The sequence below is a fragment of the Phragmites australis genome, chromosome 18, assembly GCF_958298935.1.
Source record: "Phragmites australis chromosome 18, lpPhrAust1.1, whole genome shotgun sequence".
NCBI lineage: Eukaryota > Viridiplantae > Streptophyta > Magnoliopsida > Poales > Poaceae > Phragmites > Phragmites australis.
The window spans coordinates 27,294,908-27,314,665 of NC_084938.1; the positions used below are offsets into that span (position 1 = coordinate 27,294,908).

At 43.3% G+C, this 19,758-nt stretch overlaps 1 protein-coding gene across 1 annotated transcript; it reads left to right on the plus strand.

The window, feature by feature from the left end:
* The first annotated feature begins 770 nt into the window (after positions 1 to 770).
* LOC133898285 (ADP-ribosylation factor GTPase-activating protein AGD3-like) lies at positions 771 to 11,554 on the plus strand. The gene is made up of 19 exons (XM_062338914.1): positions 771 to 1,166; positions 2,256 to 2,332; positions 2,521 to 2,621; positions 2,915 to 2,985; positions 3,583 to 3,645; positions 3,738 to 3,782; positions 4,175 to 4,240; positions 4,330 to 4,377; positions 4,473 to 4,568; positions 4,651 to 4,692; positions 5,778 to 5,993; positions 6,078 to 6,209; positions 6,333 to 6,554; positions 6,643 to 6,729; positions 6,806 to 7,141; positions 8,191 to 8,333; positions 8,432 to 8,525; positions 9,802 to 10,298; positions 11,037 to 11,554. Exons 1-19 carry the CDS (start codon positions 1,122 to 1,124, stop codon positions 11,149 to 11,151), a joined length of 2,496 nt encoding a protein of 831 aa, XP_062194898.1. The 5' UTR covers positions 771 to 1,121; the 3' UTR covers positions 11,152 to 11,554.
* Positions 11,555 to 19,758: the final 8,204 nt, after the last annotated feature.

Below are 19,758 nucleotides of genomic sequence, written 5' to 3' on the forward strand. Positions count from 1 at the left end.
GGCCACCATCCACTGTAGTTAAGCCCAAACGAAATGCAAATTAAAATGCAAATAACTTAATTAATTATAGTTATTAAGGGCGTGTTTGGTTGGTTGAATGGATTGATATATGTATGAGTTGGTGCGGAATCTAAGCACGTCCTGTTGTTTGATTCGTTGAATCACATCATTCTGTTCAAGATAAGATGATTCAGATTCTTAAAATATATCGAGAAGATGCTCTACCAAGCCGTGCCGCAAAATCGGCTAAATCACAAAATACATGTTCTATCAACTCCGCTAATCACTCGCGATTAGTGATGATTAGCGATTATCAGTGGTTATTAAAGATTTTTAGTTAAACATTAATTATAATTAGATATTATTAACCATAACGTATTATGATTATAGATATTTAGTGATGATTATCGATAATTTAAATTATAATTAATTGAAATTAATAATCATTAATACTAATGGGCATAATTTGTTAATAATAATAATATAAAAATTATTATTTCTTTAAAATAATTAAGTTATATATAAATATAACACATAACTTTTAAATAACTAAACATATTTTTTTTCATCCAATATATCTAAACAAATACATTTCTATACTTATCCTATACATCTAATCAAACAACCTACTTATAATAAAAAACCATCCCCAATCAGCAGACCATCCAACTTAGTCGAACCAAACAAACACATCCTACGCAACGGACAAAGACCGAACAACTCGCCGGTCGCCACCTCGCCTTTTTCTCTCTCCTCCTTCCCCGAGGAGGCGAGGAGAGAGAGAGAGACCACCTCGCTCTACTGCCCCGCTCTTTCCCTCCCCATTCCCTTTCCCTCTCCTCTCCTCTCTTCTCGCCGAGCCACCCGACCCATTCGCCTCCTCTCCACCCCGCCCAGATCGCCGCCATTCCCCCGGCTCCGGCGACAAGGGGCTCGCGGCGCTGGCACCGGGCCTCCCTCCCCGCGCGACGGAAACGGCTCCCGGCGGCGGCGGCCGGAGGAAGTCACGGAGGTGAGGCGCGAGGTGGAGCACACGGAGGGCGCTGCTTGAGGTGTGGATGGGGTGGTAGGAAGGTGGAGGCAGTGCGGTGGCGGCGGCGGTGATTGTGGCGGTGGCAGCCATGCATTTCGCCAAGCTCGATGACTCGCCCATGTTCCGGACGCAGGTGAGACGAGCCTCGGTGGATCTCGGTTCCTAGGGTTTCGGTGTCGGGATGATCGTGCGGGCGCGGCGGTTGCGCGGTGGCACGCGCGTGGGTATAACTTTTGGGTACAGTGCGAAACTCGCAGCGGCTTCTGAATCCTGTCACGGTGGGCGCGTTTGATCCGTGCGTGTCTTCGGCCAATTTTTTTCTGGGTCGCGTCGTTGGCGTTTTTGCACATGGCTGGGGATTGCGGGACATATTGTTAAGTTGCCGCGGCGTTTCTTCTCCAGATGGTTGATGCGCCGCGCGTGCCCAGAGTTTCCCCTTTTTTTTTTGCGAATGCACGTGGAAAACTTAATCCGTGCGTTGTGAATCTTGTGATTTGGCTTCAGCGAATCGTCAAGTCCGCATTGTAGCATGTGGTTCATTTTATTATTCGTCTCTGTATTGTCGCACCTTCTTGTTTTAACTATCTGTGACCGTATGTGGTTTATTATCTGTATCTGTGTTGATGCATGTTGTTGAATTGTCACTTGTCAGGTTGGTGTGTGTGTTGATTTCTCTTTGCAATTATGATGCGGATTTTTCGTGGCAGCACAATGAGTGGTTCAAAATCAGTTTGATTTCTAGAGAAAAAGGAATGCTTTTCTTTTAATTCTATGAAGGGGCATCACGAACTATTGTTGCACATTGCTGAGACTGTAGGTGCATCTGTGTCAGCTGCAGAATTTTTAAGTATAAATGGCTCTAGTTTGATGTGGAGTGTGAACTGCCCATCAGTATGGGCTCTGAGGCAGTTTTATTTATTTTCTTGAAGTTAATTAACAACGGTCTCCCATTCAGTGTATAGATTAATGAACTTGCAAAGCACTTCTATTTTTTTGGAACGTAAAAGTAAAAAAATTGCTTCTTCGAAGAGATGTGATAATGTTATCCAATTAGTAGGCATTTGTAGCAGAAAAAAATTATATCTTTTACATTGAAGTTCAACTTATTAATATGAAAGAAAGAAATGCCGTACTTGTTGTTTTACTGGTTGCACTGATGAATGAAACTTAGCTTTCTTTGGTCAATGAATAACTGTTTGCCTTTTTTGGCCTTCTGAAACAGATACAATTACTCGAGGAGAGTGCTGAATTGCTTAGAGAGAGATGCTTGAAGTTCCAGAAAGGTTGTCGCAAGTACACGTAAGTGATCATTCGAAGCTCATTGATGTATTTTCTTATAGAGAATATGGTTCAGCTGTAATTCTCTCCCTTACATTATTCCCTTCGGTTTCTTAGAAGTACCTACTTTCTGCTTACTTTTTTTTAATGTCTTCTTGCTGCTATGTTGGATACAATAATTCATACACCTACCTAAACTTTTGTTTCAGTGAAGGACTAGGGGAAGCATATGATGGAGATATTGCATTTGCAAGCTCACTTGAAACATTTGGAGGAGGCCACAATGATCCAATTAGTGTTGCTTTTGGTGGTTAGTCATGTTATTTTTTTCACCTGATACTTCCAACAGCATTTATGTATAATCTTATCATATGAGTTCTCTAGCCTACCCCAACTTGTTTGGGACTGAAAGGCTTTGTTGTTGTTGTTGTTGTTGCTTAGTTGTTCTGGAAACCATGTCTGTGTGCATGAGGAAAAGAATGTTTTCCTTCTTTAGTATTTTTCACCGATTCCTTTATTACACTTTCCCTGACATAGGAGTGGAGCGGAGCTTAGTGTGGGTCAGTTCCTTCACTAAGCATACTGAATTTGTCTCCTTTCCAGGACCTGTCATGACCAAATTTACAATTGCCTTGAGAGAAATTGGAACATACAAGGAAGTTCTGCGCTCCCAGGTAGCGTACTTCTTATTTAGAATGTGATTATGTGCATTGCTTCCGCCAAATTCTGATGTTCTCTCTTCATGAGGTGCTTATCAAACTAACTTAGATTTGTACTGATTGCCTTTTCTTTTCTTTTATTTTTTTGATTTTTTGGAGCATTATTGTATTTCTTACCTTTTGTGTTTTTTCTTCAAAACTTCAGACATCTTGATCAATGAATATCATGAAAATACATTTTTAAGTCTTCTGTGATCATTCTGGTTGGATGTTATTGCCACAATGAAGGGATATGGCCTATATTTCCACCTTGTTTTCATATGGCCCTACAGCCTGTTTTTGAACTATTGATGTCAACTGCGAGTTACCAGATGATATTAATGAAGAGGAAATATTATGTTACTTAAAGTTTCCTATTCCTTGTCCTACACACTTCATGCAAGAACTTGGTTTCCCAAGCGCTATTTTACGTTGAAACTACACAGTACTATGTTTAGAATGGCATATTATATTTGATGCTTCCTTAATGGAAAATCCAACTTCTCTCGTTTCATGGTATGTCAAACTTTTAGTAATTTAGGTGGTATAATTTCTGATTCGGTTTTCTGGCAGGTTGAGCATATGCTAAATGACAGATTGCTGAATTTTGTGGACGTTGATTTGCATGATGTTAAGGTACCAGTATTATTTGCAATTGACACAAAATCTTGAAAATTCGCACTGAGAATAATTGAATGACATAGTTTCCTGCTTAATACATTTTTCAGGATGCTCATAAGCGTTTTGATAAGGCTAGCCTCTCATATGACCAGGCAAGTCATCTTATTATGTTGTTTCATGTTTGTAATACATTTCTAACATTTTTTTTGCATCTTGTCATAAATAATGACGGATAGTTCCCTTTTTCTTCACTCATCAATATTTGTGGGATATGACAAGTTTCCGCCAGGCAATAGTATGTGCATGCTATTAATATATTGTCTGTTTAGTGATCGATAACGAGTCAGCTGACTGAAGTTGAGAATGGTTCTGTACCAGATGTTCTCAGTTCTTGCTACTGTTCTGTTATTTTTCTGCTGATTTGCTATTCTTTCCTTGAATTTTCTGCCATACTTGCTTTGTTGCAGAATTGCAGTATTATTGTTTTTTTAAATTTTCAGAGAGAGGAAGCTTTAGACTTGCAAACTGATTGATTTGGTTATAGGTTCGTGAGAAGTACCTATCTTTGAAGAAAGGTACACGACCGGACGTAACAACTGCGATTGAAGATGTAAAAACCTTTCTTTTTCAACATTTACAGTTTTACACAGAAGTTAAGGCAGTTTCCCTCCTATCTAACTTACATTTGGTAATAACCAGGAGCTCCACAGTGCTAGATCTTTGTTTGAGCAGGCACGTTTCAACTTGGTATGAGCAGTATTGGCCCTAATTTTGCTCCCTAGTTTCACCGTGCTTACACGCTTATCATGCCATTGTTTGCCATATCCATATTAATTTCTCAGGTCACTGCACTTTCCCATGTCGAGGCAAAGAAGAGATTTGAATTTTTGGAGGCTGTTAGTGCGACGATGGACTCACATCTTCGATATTTCAAACAAGTACCGCCTTGTATACTTTACCTCATGGTGTAGCTATGTTATGCACAAAATGAGATTAATCGTATCAATTGCTATTCATCAGGGATATGAACTATTGCATCAAATGGAGCCATATATTAATCAGGTTACTCTTAAATCGTTTCCCTTTGTAATATAATATTACTAGCTTAGTATGTATCTGAATGCTTTGTTCGAGTAGTTACGTAACCCTAACAAGAAAAATATTACCGTCCCACAGTTCTGCTTTCAAGTCACTACAGTGTGCCAAGAAGTTCTGAGGCCAATGTGTCATTCACTGTCCTTGTGCTCCATGCTGAGCACATGTGACCGTCACATGAGTCCAGTTCTTCAGTGCTCGGTGCATCTCAGTCACTTATCTATACTGATGTTGATCTTGATTATGAGAAAACACATTTAGATGATCAAATTATTGGATCTAAGTCGTTCACAAGCAGCTAAGAGTTGCCACTTTTTCCAAAGGAAAAATTACATGGATTAATGTATAACGAAAGACTTTGTTGCTTTTGACTGAAGATTTATTGTCTTTGAGGCTTATTGACTAGCGCCTACCTAATTGATAACTCTTTAACTTTATTTATTTGTTTATTTTATATTTTGTGACCTGAATATTATATTGCAAAAATGGAAATAAAGTGTTTACACCTTGAATTTGAGAAAACTAGGGTAGATGAGAGGTTACATCAAAACGAGGTCACGTAATTCTCCCTGCTAAATCTAAACCCCAAGCTCTGAGAGCTGCATGGTCAGCTGGGTTGCTAGCCTGGTGTAGGGAGAGTAGAACGTCCGACGCTGCATTCTGGACTACCAGAGCCACTTTATGTTGCATTTCCTTGTTATATACCAGCATTATAGCCAAATTTTTATTATTTTAATCAGACATGCTAACTGGGAATTTGTTATCTAATGGGCTTATTGATTGCCACCTACTTGATTGGCAACTCTTTAATTTTATGTTGCTTTTACCTGTTGTATTATTTACCGGTATTATAACCTAAACTTTATTATGTCATTGTGCCATGCTGACTGGGAATTTCATTGTGACAGAGATTTGTTTATTTATGCTTTGTTTTGTTAAGATGCAGCACAGTTTGTTACTTGTTTCTTCAATGTTGCTTGTACTTAAACTACTCATAATATGAAGTTGACAAAGTATTTTTTCCTTTAATCTGCTTTTGGATTCTTCTGCAGGTTCTTGCTTATGCACAGCAATCAAGAGAAAGGGCAAACAAGGAACAGGCTTCTCTTGTAGAGAAGATGCATGAGTACAAAAGGCAGATAGACCTGGAAAGTCGGTCTTCTGCAAATGGTTTGAATGATTCTCATAATGGTGACGGAATACAAACGATCGGTAGAAGTTCACATAAAATGATCGAGGCAGTGATGCAATCTTCCTCAAAAGGCAAGGTAAGATATTCTGATCCAGTGGAAATGGAAAGCAGGTACCACAATTCGTAAAAGAAAGTTAATATTATGATGCACTACTTTCAGGTTCAGACCATTCGTCAAGGTTACCTCTCAAAGAGATCTTCAAACTTGAGAGGCGACTGGAAAAGAAGGTTTTTCGTACTTGATAGCCGAGGAATGTTGTACTACTATCGCAAACAAATTACTAGGCCACCTGTAGGTCCCTGTCATAACATTTGGAGTTGAAATACTCATTAAGTTGGCGTGTTTTTATTCCATGCATGTATGATATATTTTAGTCCCCATCCTTTCCTCAACCATTCATCTTCGATCTTATAGGGTGGTTGTTCCAGCCAAAGAAGTGTCAACCCCCCCGAACATGGTTCTGGGTTGTTGAGCAGATTATTCTCGTCTCATTACCATGGTATTGCACACGATGAGAAGTCTGTTGCACGTCATACTGTAAATTTGTTGACATCAACCATTAAAGTTGATGCTGAACAATCAGATTTGAGGTTCTGCTTTAGAATTATTTCACCCACAAAGGTCTACACATTGCAGGTATAGCACAAGATTATGGAGAAGACTGTCATCCTGTTGAATATAATTAGTATTTCCTACTTATGAACACAATCTGATATTTATGCAGGCAGAGAGTGCAGTAGATCAGATGGATTGGATTGAAAAGATAACTGGTGTTATTGCCTCTTTGCTGAGCTCACAATCCCCAGAACAGGTTAGTAATGGATGATCCCGGTTCGATTGTTTATGTATTTGGATTCAATTTACAAAAATTTGGTGTTCCGTTTCAGTGTTTTATGTCAAGCCCTAAGTGCACTGGCCATGATCGGAGTACCAGTGAGAGCAGCTCCTTTACGAGTTCGGTGGACTTTGAACCTTCCATAAGCGATGATTTAATACTGGAGAAGAACTCTGGAAATGGTCATCATGATGTCAGAGGCACACATCATTACAGAACCAGCACGAAACCTGAAAAACCAATTGACTTGCTTAGGAAAGTTGATGGCAACAATATGTGTGCTGATTGTGGTGCTTCAGAACCTGATTGGGCATCTTTAAACCTTGGTGCTCTTCTATGCATAGAGTGTTCTGGGGTACACAGAAATCTTGGAGTGCATATATCGAAGGTAACTAAGAAACTTTATCTGTAATTCATTATTATAAAAGGCCTGCTTTTTTATGGGATGGACACATAGATTGATTGCTGCATGCATATAATCTTATAAGTCTAGAAGAAGATTTCAGCCTGTGCATGATATCACATAATTTGGGGCTCTGCTTCTATTACACATATAGCTGTGACACATGTTTTGCTATTTAGAGCAGGGCATGATTGTACTTTTGGCCCAAAAAGAAGAAACTTAAGATGATAAAACTCTAAAGTATAAACCTGAAATCCGAAAGAATTATTTCCAAACTCATAAAGACTATAAGCACTTAATGTAGATCTTCTTCTTATAGCTGAGTATCATTTTACTATGGATACTTTAGGAAAACTACATATTTATCTGGCGGTGGCGGGGCGGATCCGGCCGGAGGAAGGCCGAATCGGGAGACGGTCACCGTGGTGGCGGGAGGGTGTGCAGGCAAGCAGGCACAGCGACGACGCGCGGAGACGGAGCCGAAGCAGGGCAGCGCGGGCTGCATTGGTTCCGGCTGGGGCGGAGCGGCCTGGGCAGGACGAGTTGGAGATCGGGAAGAGGAGCACAGCTCCGGAGAGAGGTGGATCCAACTGATGGAGAGATGGCTCTAGCCGGGAATTGGTGGCAGTGAAGGGGAGAGCAGCCGATGGGGAGAGACAGGGAGAGATCAGGATGGGCGGGTGGGTTAGATCGGGACGAGTTGCTGTGTCTCCAAAGAAAAAACTAGCTCTGATACCATGTTAGGAATAGTAACTTGTATTCTCCGGAGGCCATATATATATACATGTGGTAATATGCAATAAAAACCCTTATAAGACGGGGATATTACACAAAAGACAATATATATCTAACAGATAAAAGTAGTTTCTTCCTGCAGGCGTCCATTTATGTGCATATATTACCAACTAGAATTCTAGCAGTGTCTACCTGGTTCAATGGATATACTGCACTGTTATTTGGTTGCATGTTTGGATATATCTTCAGTGTTATAGGTAGCGTGCGCATGACTAATGACTTATACATGCTATTGGCAGGTAAGATCTCTGACACTTGATGTCAGAGTTTGGGAGCCATCTGTAATCAATCTCTTTCAGTCATTAGGCAACATGTTTGTCAACAATATTTGGGAAGAGATGTTGCCTTCATCAAATAATGGTCGTTCTGATGACAATTTAAGGTAATGCTACGAATGTTTTGGGTCTCTTTATAAAATATTCAGTGTATTTTTTCTGTTGCTCTCCATGTAACGAATTTGCAACCTTGTTTGTTTTGCAGTTCTGATGGATCAGACACAACACAATACCTCGCTGTTAGCAAGCCTAAACACAAAGATGCCTTCTCTGCCAAAGAGAAGTTTATTCATGCCAAGGTACTCGCTACATTTTGCAATTGCTTCTATTAGCAAATGGATATTGAAAACCAAGTGGCCTCCAAGGATCTCCATGCAAAGAATGATGGAATAAACATGATTCATTATGGTTTACTACCTAGAGAACTTTAGTCTGAACATGAACGTTGCTTATTAGGATGTGCCGCCAGTTCTGTATCTCCCTTCTGTTGGTCCAAGTCCTTTGCATATTACTAGAAGACGTTCACATGTATTTTATATATATATTTTTTTTAAAAAGAAGGCTTTGTTTCTCCCAGATCACACAAGTAGCTTGCATCGCATAAAGATTATTAAGCGAGGAAGCTCACTGCTTACAGAACCTTGCCACTTATCATAAGAAAATCTCACCCCATGGAGGCCTACTACATGCTGCTTTTTGTTAGTGTTCTGCGCAAGAACCTACTCCATTATTGGATTCTCAAACCTGACAAAGATAAACCAAGGATGTATGTTGAGGCCAACATAGACTGTTGTAGAGACGGCATGCCCCTATACCTTAGTTCTTAAAATCTTCCAAGGCTTACTAGGTTGGAATCGCTTGTGAAGTTGATCAGATGATTTTATCTAGTTTCCTGGCCTATATAGTGCATTCCCCCCTTAGTAATTGTACACCTACTTCATGAACTTCCTTTACATTACATGCTATAAGTGAACTGCCTAAGTTATTTTTCTTGATGTTATAAAAAGTAAAAAGTAAATGATGAAGGGGAAAGGAAAACAATGGTTCATCCTACAATAGTTCATATCAACATTTTTCTGGGTGTTTTGGCTGATGCTCTCTTCAGTCAAAAAGCAAGTGTCGTCCAAGAATGTGTTCAGTCAAACTATTCTAACTCTGATTAATGATATCTTTATTAATATTTACATTGGCCATGCAGAAATGATACAAGTAAGCTTGCCTCAAAAATAACTTCCGTTTTATTTTTTTTCATGTTTTAAAAATATATTACAATAGAAATTGGTGATCAAAGTTGTATTTGGAGATGATGTATTGCAAAATGACACTTAACTGTGGCTGGAATGAGTATATGCTTGGCAATAAGCTTGCAGTTTCATAACAAATTTCCTTAGGCACTACCCAATGCTCATGAATGATGGCATGCCCATGAAACTCTGAAAATCACACTGCATGAACCAGAATCTGTATAGCTCATATGTAGGCCTACGTGAAGATCTTCAATTTCAGCATATATTTTAGCATCACATTCCAATGTAGTATGCTGAGTTTTTTCCCTTTATGGTGCGAGTATTCCAGTATGTAGACAGAGAGTTTGTACAGAACCATAGCACGGATGAGATTCAGCTAGCTCAGCAGATGTGGAATAGTGTAACTGCAAATGACAAGAAAGCTGCATACAGTCTCATTGTGCGATCACATGCCAATGTAAATTTAGTTTATGGAGAGATGTCATCTGGCTCATGTTTGACGCTTGGAAAAGCACTTCTGCAAGAGCAACCAGCTTCACCTTCTGATGGAAGTCCTAGATTTTTCGATTGCAGTTCACATGAAAAGATTTCTCCTAGAGAGCCCCTTTCTCCTGCTAGCACGAGTTCACGCATAGATGATGTGGAGGACTGTTGTGAAGGTTTCTCCTTGCTTCATCTCGCATGCCGTGTTGCAGATATTGGGATGGTTGAATTACTTTTACAGTATGGCGCTAGTGTAAATATGACTGATTCAAGGGGTCGGACACCCCTTCATCACTGCATTTTGAAAGGAAGACATCTCCATGCCAAGCTTCTCCTCTCCAGGTATGGAAGAACCTATATGCACCAACATTTATTTTTCAAGAAAATGGTAGGAAAACTGAATTGCATAGACTTAGACTGATATCAATTCTTCCTGATTCCTGTTAGGACCTGTTTTAAATCTTAGATGATATCCTGGACAGTTTTACCAATTGTAGGGATGGTGAACTAACATTCCATTTGTGGATACTAGTACCCTGAACTTACCGTGCAGAAAATGACTTCATAAAAGTTCTGTGGATTTTTCAAGAAGAATCAACACAACAAAATACTTTTTAGAAATGTTTTGTTACACAGTATTTATTGAAGGAACCTTTTGAAACATTGTATTTAATACATTGCTGGCATGATTAGGTCTTAAAAGCTTCTACCAGATCAAATATGGACCCCTCTAGTGTTCTGTTTCTGGCAAGCATTTTTTGTTTCTGTTTTTTAAGCTACCTGTTTTGTAAGCATTTGTGCAGAACCTCTAGTGTTTTTCATACGGATACCATGAAAAGCTGGTTCGTTCACCCTTGGTTTCTGTCAGTTTAGAGAACATGAGAACATATCTTTTCAAATTCCAAATGGCAGTATTCAAATCACTACTAGTAAATACTATATCACTATTACCAGAGCTCTCTTTTTCTTAGCAATTGGTCTTCTTTATGCTTTTCTCCATGCGTAGAGCATTGGGAATGATCTATCAAGCTGCAAAATTGCAAATTGTACGTCTCACTTTCCTTTTCTGTTTCTATGCAGGGGGGCTGATTCACAAGCTACCGACCGAGATGGTAGGACAGCATTACAGTATGCAATCGACGGTGGAACAAGCGATGAAGATATTCTTGTTTTATTAGAGGACCATAGCAGATAATCTTGCAATCACACCTTCAGTAAATCAAACTCCCCTCTTGGTGCAGTCGACTCAACTAACATGGCTCCAGTCCCTCCCAGTCCCTGCTTGTCTTGCTGATAATTCTAGCTTGAGACATGAAAGCAATTTATGTACATGTCATTCTGGAGCTTCTGCAACATGATGCGCCTGTGTTTTTTTCTTTCTTTTTTCTTTCTTTAGCATCAGTGGTCTTTATTTATTCATCTCGCAAACGGTTTAGTTTCGTTTGCAGATGATTCATAGTAAGTTTGTAAATCGAGTTGCTTCTCTTTATTCTCGTCATCCTTCATCATGAAGTTGCTGCCCTTCGAGATGTGCCGTTGTGATCTATGAAATATTAGCGTGGTGTGGATAGTATATGTCATTGATATACCTTGCTCCATCTATGCGTGTTTGGACAGTTGGACCACATTGTACCTTAAAATTACAAGTATTATGTTATTTGTAATATAAAACTATAAGTATTGTGTCCAGTAACGTAGATCTATAAGTATTGTGTATTAATTTTATATAAAATCTGATTTTAATTAGATTTACTTAAAAAATGGTTCTATAATTTATGTATAACTCATTTTAATTGGATTCATTAAAAAATCTTGTATATAAGGTTACTTTTATAACTTGTATCAATTGTTAGGTTTCAAATAAAATCTTAAAAATATGAAAAAAACACTAATATTTTTTATATGATGAACTAATTTTTAAAATTATTTTTAGTCCTAAGTTATATGGTGAAAAATGAGTTTTTTTTAAATATATAAATAGAGTATTACAAAAGAACTCATTTTTTTACCATATAATCTAGGAATGAAAATAATTTTAAATATTAGTACATCCTATAAGAAGAATATTATTAAATTTTTTCATATTTTTGAAATTTTATTTGAGACTAACGATTGTTAGGAGTTATAAAGATGGTTAGGAGTTATAAAAATAGTTTTTTTTAAGAGAATTTTAGTTTAAATTTTACATAAATTTTTTTATGAATTTAATTAAAATGGATTGTACATGAATTATGAACACGTATAAAAAATTCAAGTCATTTTTTAGTTGAATCTAATTAAAATCGGATTTTATATGAACATAATATTTGTAGTTTTATGTTATTAAACACGATACTTATAATTTTATATTATAAATAATATAATAATTATAGTTTTATATAATTCACTCTTATTTTTAGGACTTTTCATGTACCAGTTCATACCATTCATGTGATCTTTGTATTGGATGTCATGATTACATCGGTAAGCTTGTTTCGATCATGGGTTCAGAGGAAGCCTAAGCTCTAGTCGGGTGCGTTGCGCGTCGGATGGAGTTGGATGCTGTCGGGTGTCCTGGGTCTCATCCCCTTCTTGTCGTTGTCCTTCTCTTTATATTACTGTAAGTATTGTTTGGATGCTGGTATGTAACTATGCCCGTGGTAAATATTTATACCATACTAGTAGCTGTCAGAACTCGATCATGACTTGGTGATAGGTCGAATCCTCGACACGCTTTAATTCGAGATGCACTCCTTCCTAGATTTTCCTCATATACGCTTCTGTTACACGTGTCTGATCTTTTTATCATCTTCAATTTAATCATTAGATCACAGAATAAATAATATAGATAAGTTTTTATAAGATTTTTTTTTAATATAATTTTATAGAATTTGCTTCGGAGCTGTATAGATTCCTCTGAGCTTGAGCGGTCCGTTATGGACCTCATGGTGCATGCATGGAAGCAACCGAGCAACTACGTACCGAGTCGTATCATCATGGCCGCGGGAACAAACCGATCGAGCTTGCTTGTGGCTCGTACGTGTGACCGAGTGTATATATACGCCTGCGGCTGGTATCTGCTGAGGCTTGAGCTATTTCCATCGATGGATCGATTAACAGCTGTTCGTCGTCGTTGCCTTAGCTCGTGCGTCAGTCATGGGGAATTCCGTCTCCGGCCACTTCTCCCACCCCGAGCACCGCAAGCGCGTCGACCGCAACAGCACCTCCCCGGCGAAGTGCATGCGGGATGTGCCATCTCGACATCAAGCTCAACGCGGCGGCCTACTGTTGCTCGGAGACCCGGCCGGTGCCCCCCTTCCACCTCCACGACGCCTGCTACCGACTCCCGGAGACCATCAAGCGCCACTTCGGGCACCCGCAGCACCGCCTCACCCTCCGCGCCGCCGCTCGGGACAGCCCCTCGTGCAGCCTCTGTGCCCAGCGGCTCGACGCGCCGGCCTTCGCGTACAGCTGCAGCGACCGCGGGTGCGCCGGTGGCTTCCACGCGCACCCGCTCTGCTAGCTGCAACCTTCCACCGGACATGATCAGCACGAAGCTCGTCCTGCGCCCGCCATCGGGTGGGAACAGCAAAGACGGTGAACGACGTCGGCACAGCTGCCTACCTCGAGTGTGGGAGGACTGCCGCGACCGGGCGGACGGCGGCGTGGTCGTACCAGTGCCCCGACCACGACGACGTGGAGCTCTGCCTCGCGTGCCTGCTCCGCAACGACGACAGCACCGTGCGGTGCTGTTGCGTCCAGTGCTGCCACGTCGACCCTGCAGACGTGCACTGTCTTGTCAATGGGATGCCCTGGCTTCACGACTCAGCTGTAGCCTGGCGACATGGAAGTTATTACGAGATGAAAACTAGCAAATCTGTAAAAACAATTAGAATATTTTGTCACTGAATCAAATTTTATGTGTTTTATGAGAGTTACAATTTGTATTAATTATTGGAAGTTTTGTTTCTATATGACATGGGAACTAATGAATTAAGGTATGAGTATTCGCTTGTATGCTGGCTTATCTTTAATGGAAGTGGCTGATTAATAATCAAACGAAACACTTGTCCTTCGGAAAATAATGTAAACACCAACTGAAAATGTGATGAATATGATAAGGGCAGCACTGTATAATATCGTCCAATTTCCTGCATGCGGTACAAGACTACTTCGCTTAATTTCCATTGCTTGTGTACGATTACGACTCTCAAGCAGGGTTCATGCTATCGGCCAATAACCACGGGTTATCAGCGGCCAATGGTAAGGTCTAATCGTATTGACACCGGTATATATGTGGTCTTGACAAATCTTGATCAATGTTAGTTATTATTTTTGCCAAATTATATTTCAGTCAAAATTCCTCCAATTTTCTTAAACCAAAGGATTTTGACCAAAATTTTAGGGTAGCCGCAAATAATCGGCTGGATCGGCTATATATATCATCGTCGGTCCCAATAATTTTTTCCAGCCGGTCAAGAGCCTTAACATTGCTCTTAGTTTCAGGTTGGGGCTGCTCATGCCAATAATCAAGGTTGTTTTCCTGTTGTGTGCTATCGAAAAAAAGGAAAGGGCTAGAATGTTTCACCGAGCAATAGGTGTGTATATATAGAAGGATTTGGTTTAATTTGAGCCTTAGATAATGAACACCCACACACGAACACGAGGAGGAGCACGATACCGCGTAGAGACTTTTCCAACGTATTTCATCGCAACTTGACGTCCTTTTGCTCTTTTTATTTCCTGCTGTTCTTCGATCCCTTTTCTATCGTCACAGACGTCACATTACATAGCCTAATTAAGCTTATCAACTCCTGATGGAAACTGTCCCAAAAAAAAAAAAACTCCTGATGGAAACTAAGCAGAAATAAACATGGAAAAGCCTAGCAAAGGAGACATATATATCAAACCAAAACTAGGACACTTATATTCATCTGCACGATTTGATTCAATTTCTAGCATCCAACTAATCCGCCCCCTCCAACATCCACCTCGCCACCTCGTGGGGCCGCAGCTTCGGTTGTCGTTTCCTCCAGCTCCAGCTGCGGGTGCCACCTCCAGCGGCCCCTGCTGATCCGGATCCTCCTCGGTCTGCTATTCTGGCAGCCTCCTCTGCCCACTAGCTCCATCCCCTCCACCCACGACCTGCTCTGCCCGCTGGCTCCATTCCTCCAACCCATGACCTCCTCTAGTCGCTGGACAGCAAGCTGACGACCCCCTTCTCCTGCCTCCTATGCAGTAGAACAAGAGGCTCGACAACCAGCTCCTCATACTGTCTGCACACCAATTTGGCCTCCTATGCAGTACCCCTGACGACCACCTCCTCTTCGGCTGTGTGCAGAGCACCTTGCACACCAGATATGAACGTCAAGAGAGGTAAAATGCCTACTGATAGTTTTTGGGAGCAGCTTGCTAATCATTTGCATGTAGATTAATTCTCTAGCCTGGTGATGTTGCCCTATTAGAATGAGATGATTAGGCTAAATGCTAAAATATTTTTCACTTTAAAAGTATGTAACTTTACCTTTATGAGTCTTACTGTTTGGCCAAGTAAGCACCAACTTAAGAAAAAATAATAATGATATAATGCAGTATACATTTCAATGTACATCTTTCCACCATGATGAAAATCGATAAAATTATCTAACTTGTTTATGTTGCCCCTGTTGGAACGAGGAAATTTCAGGTTGGTCTCAAGTTTGATTGGACAGGAAGTTGAAGTATTCTATAAATGGATGTTTCTTGATATATAACCTTATTCGTGTCATTGTGGATGCAGGTAGTGCATCGAATAAGTGATTACAAAGGACAGCTGCTAGCATGGTTGATGACATGATCGAAACATGTGATAATTACTGAAATAGTGCATTTAGGTGCTGAGGACTTGTGTTGCAGTCAACCAACTAATTAACCATGCATTATTTGTTTGGCCTTTTGGTTTGCAGTTTAATGTTGCATATCAGGACTTCAAACATAAGGAGGAAGGTTGAAAGCTACAGTGGTCCATAAACATAGTCCTTAAAGATATTGGTACCTTCAATTGCCCTCCCAATTCAAGGTAAAGTCTTCCTTTTTGGTATATTTATGAATGTGCTGTGGCTGATTGAGATATATATAGTTGAGATGTTGTGTTTGCCTTTCTCTTTTGTTTTGTGCTGTGGTATCAAGTGGTTCAAATGGTGCATACAGTATTTTGTGAAGCTTGGCTTTTTGTTTGAATGCAATGTGTTGTAGCCAGCAATGAGATAACTCAATAATTGTATTTTTATCTTTGAACCATAGAGATAGTTCACATGTCACGCTCATGGATTTATAGTGGTCGGCAACGTGGTAAAGCTTCTTCTAGTGAATGGATTGATCAAATCACTCAATTCTTGAATCATGCATTCTCTTTTACGGGTGTGGTTGAAAATGATATAGTGTCCATGTGCCGGAACTACTTTAGATACAAAAGGCATACTATAGAGATTCACCTGTGTATTGTGTAAATATGGTTTTAGAGAAGGCTATGAAATATGGACGGAGCATGGTGAGAGTCCTATTAGTCATGATGAATGTAGCTGTCGAAGGATGAACTCCTCAAGTGGGGATCCTGAGGGACCCCCTTTGAGATTTGACTGGAGGGATGATTCTGAATTTACCTCGTACGTGAATTAATGAGAGTAAATGAGATGTAGGCGGGACGGATGATCGGATGCTAGTGGGAGTAAATACTCGAGGGATTTTAGACAGGTTCAGGCCGCACGAAAAGTAATACCCTACTTCTGTGTGTATGTGTCGGAGGATGAACTCCTGTCGCAGGGATCCCGAGAGACCCCTTTTTAGAGATTCGGCCGGGGGGATGATCCTGGATAAGCTTGTTTGGGAAATAAGCGGGAACGGAAATAAATGCAGTGGCTGGTGGGAGATGATCGCCCTAGTGCGAGAAAGATGGGTGCACCGGGGTTTAGACAGGTTCGGGCCGCACGGAGGCGTAACACCCTACTCCTGTGTGTGTGTGTGTGTTATACCTCTTCTTGAAGGGAATTCTTCAAGAATGTATCTGTTACAGGGGTGAGCTACCTACAGAGAGTTTGAGGCTCTCGTGTTTAGCTTGGCTTTTGCTTGTTTGTGATGTTCTTCGCCTTTTTATCTGGGCTTCCTTGCCTTGTTCTCCTTGTTTTTCCGTCTCCTTTCCGAGGGCTCTCTATCCTTTCCTTTTATAGGTGCGCCAACCTTGACTTATCCAGAATGGGAAAGAAGGGGCGCAAATACCAAGGTGCCACGGAGAAAGGCGTCATCATTCCGTCTTGGCGAAGTGACAGGGGCGGTGGAAAAATGCGGCGCGCATCCGACCACCCGCCACTGTGGATGCCCTCCGGCGCCATTAAGAGGGCCCACCGGGCAGCCTCAGAGGTGCCCGGTGCGCCCACCCTGTCTTGTTCTTCTGCCAGGGCAGGGTGGCAGGCGGAGCGCTTCGATTCTGGCAACGTTATCTCGAGGCATCCAAATGAAACGGGACGGGACCCGTGCATTTAATGGACCCACGCCCCCCTGCCAGTGCATGGCAGGGTCTGACACTGGGGCGTGGGCAGCTGAGAATGTCAGGATGTCAGGATGTCAGGCCGCGCGTGCCTATTAAATGCGGCATTGGGCCCTTGACTGGCTGACACCCCGACGATGGGACCCTTCGAGTCGTCGGACGATCTTGCGCGAACCTTCGGGGAACCGAGTCCTCGGGGGCTGCCACGTGCAGCCCCGAGCACTCTCTCCAGAGTACTTGGGTGAGATCTTCGGGGAACTGAGTCCTCGGGGGCTGCCACGTGCAACCCCGAGCACTCTCTCCCGAGTACTTGGGTGAGACCTTCGGGGAACCGAGTCCTCGGGGGCTGCCATGTGCAGCCCCGAGCACTCTCTCTCGAGCACTTGGATGAGACCTTCGGGGAACCGAGTCCTCGGGGGCTGCCACGTGCAGCCCCGAGCACTCTCTCCCGAGCATTTGGATGAGACCTTCGGGGAACCGAGTCCTCGGGGGCTGCCACGTGCAGCCTCGAGCACTCTCTCCCGAGCACTTGGATGAGACCTTCGGGGAACCGAGTCCTCGGGGGCTGCCACGTGCAGCCCCGAGCACTCTCTCCCGAGCACTTGGATGAGACCTTCGGGGAACCGAGTCCTCGGGGGCTGCCACGTGCAGCCCCGAGCACTCTCTCCCGAGCACTTGGATGAGACCTTCGGGGAACCGAGTCCTCGGGGGCTGCCACGTGCAGCCCCGAGCACTCTCTCCCGAGCACTTGGATGAGCACTTCCTTCCCGGTATTCGGACTCTGCGGATCATCGGCGAACCGGGGTGCTCGGGAACCTAGAGGCTACGGCCCCGAGCACCTTCCCCCGGGACTTAATTTCTTCTTCTTCTGCAGGGTGGACCCCGCGGGATGGTGACATGTGGCGGACGGCCGGTCCGGTCTCGGGACTCAGGGACCCCTGGTTCCTAATACACCGACAGTAGCCACCGGGTCCATTGGTAGGCGACGGGACGGAGACTGCGAATGGGCCCTTCGTCGCGGCCGAGGCCGAGGCTGGTGCAGACGTCACGTGGCAAGCTTTTGAGAGGTGGCCCTTGCGGACCCAGACCTCAAGTACGCCCCAACGGGAAAAAGAGTGGACGCGTGTCCACACAACTTCCGAAGGGTATGATGACCATACGAGCGGCACGCGCGGTCACCGCGCAGATCGAGAAAAATATTCCTGGCAGACGCTGATATCGCGTGATCGGCGGGAGATTCGCCCGGCAGTTGCGTCGATCGAGGCGACGCTTCGCCGAGCGAACCGTTTGGGCGGCAGTTTTTGAATTTTGAGATATAAAAGGGGGAATGGATCGGTCCGTTCCCCTCTTTTACGCTTTCTTGCACTCGTGCTCTTGCCTTCTTTGTGCTCCGAAGCCCTTAGGAAATTCTCAGGCGACCGGGGCATTCTTCCTTCTCTCTCTCTTTCCACCACCAAAATACCTTCCATCCTTGCCGAGATGACGAGGGTTGGAGGAGGACGCCGGGACAAGGCTTCGGTCAGCATCTTGCCGGAGTCTCGTCTGAGGAACGAGGAGGCGGCGGACAAAATCAGGAAGCTGCTGGTGCCGGAGGGGCAAGAAGGTGTTGTGGTGGTGAGGCCGGCGACTCTGACGCCGGCGACGACCGTCCCTGGGCGGATCGTCCTCTTCACTTCTTTTGTGGTGGCGGGGTTGGTGCCGCCGTTCTCCACCTTCTTCTTGCAAGTGTTGGAGACGTACGGCATTCAGCTGGTGCACCTAAGCCCCAACTCCGAGGCCTCCGAACTCCCCGGGCTGGAGGAGCTACTTGGCGAGGAGGTCGCTGGCAGCTCGGCACGGGCTGGTGAAGGGGTCACCACAGGTAGCAGCCGCCGTGCCAGGGAGGAGGGCGCGACTGAAGTTGTCGAAGAGGTGGCGCCGGGAGATCGGGGAAAGCGTCCCCGGGCCCTGATCCTAGTGCCAGACTCTCCGCCGTCGCCAACGGCAGCGCGGCATTTCCAGTGCTGGCACCGCGTCTGGTGCGGATGGGGCCTGCACCAGCGCCCGCGACCCGCATGGCGGAAACCGAGACCCGCGCGGCGTCACACGAGGCCCGCCCGGTGGCGCCCGAGGCCCGCGCAGCGGTTCAGCCGAGCCCCCAGCGGAAGAGGCGGCGGGAGGAGTCCGGACCGACGGCGCCGGACCCGGACATCAGGCTCCCAGCGGCCAAATGGTGATATCGGTGAGTCTCCTTTCTTGCTTTTCCATGGGCATTTCTGGCCCGAACTAAGCTTCGGCATTTTTCATTTATCTCCCGTAGGC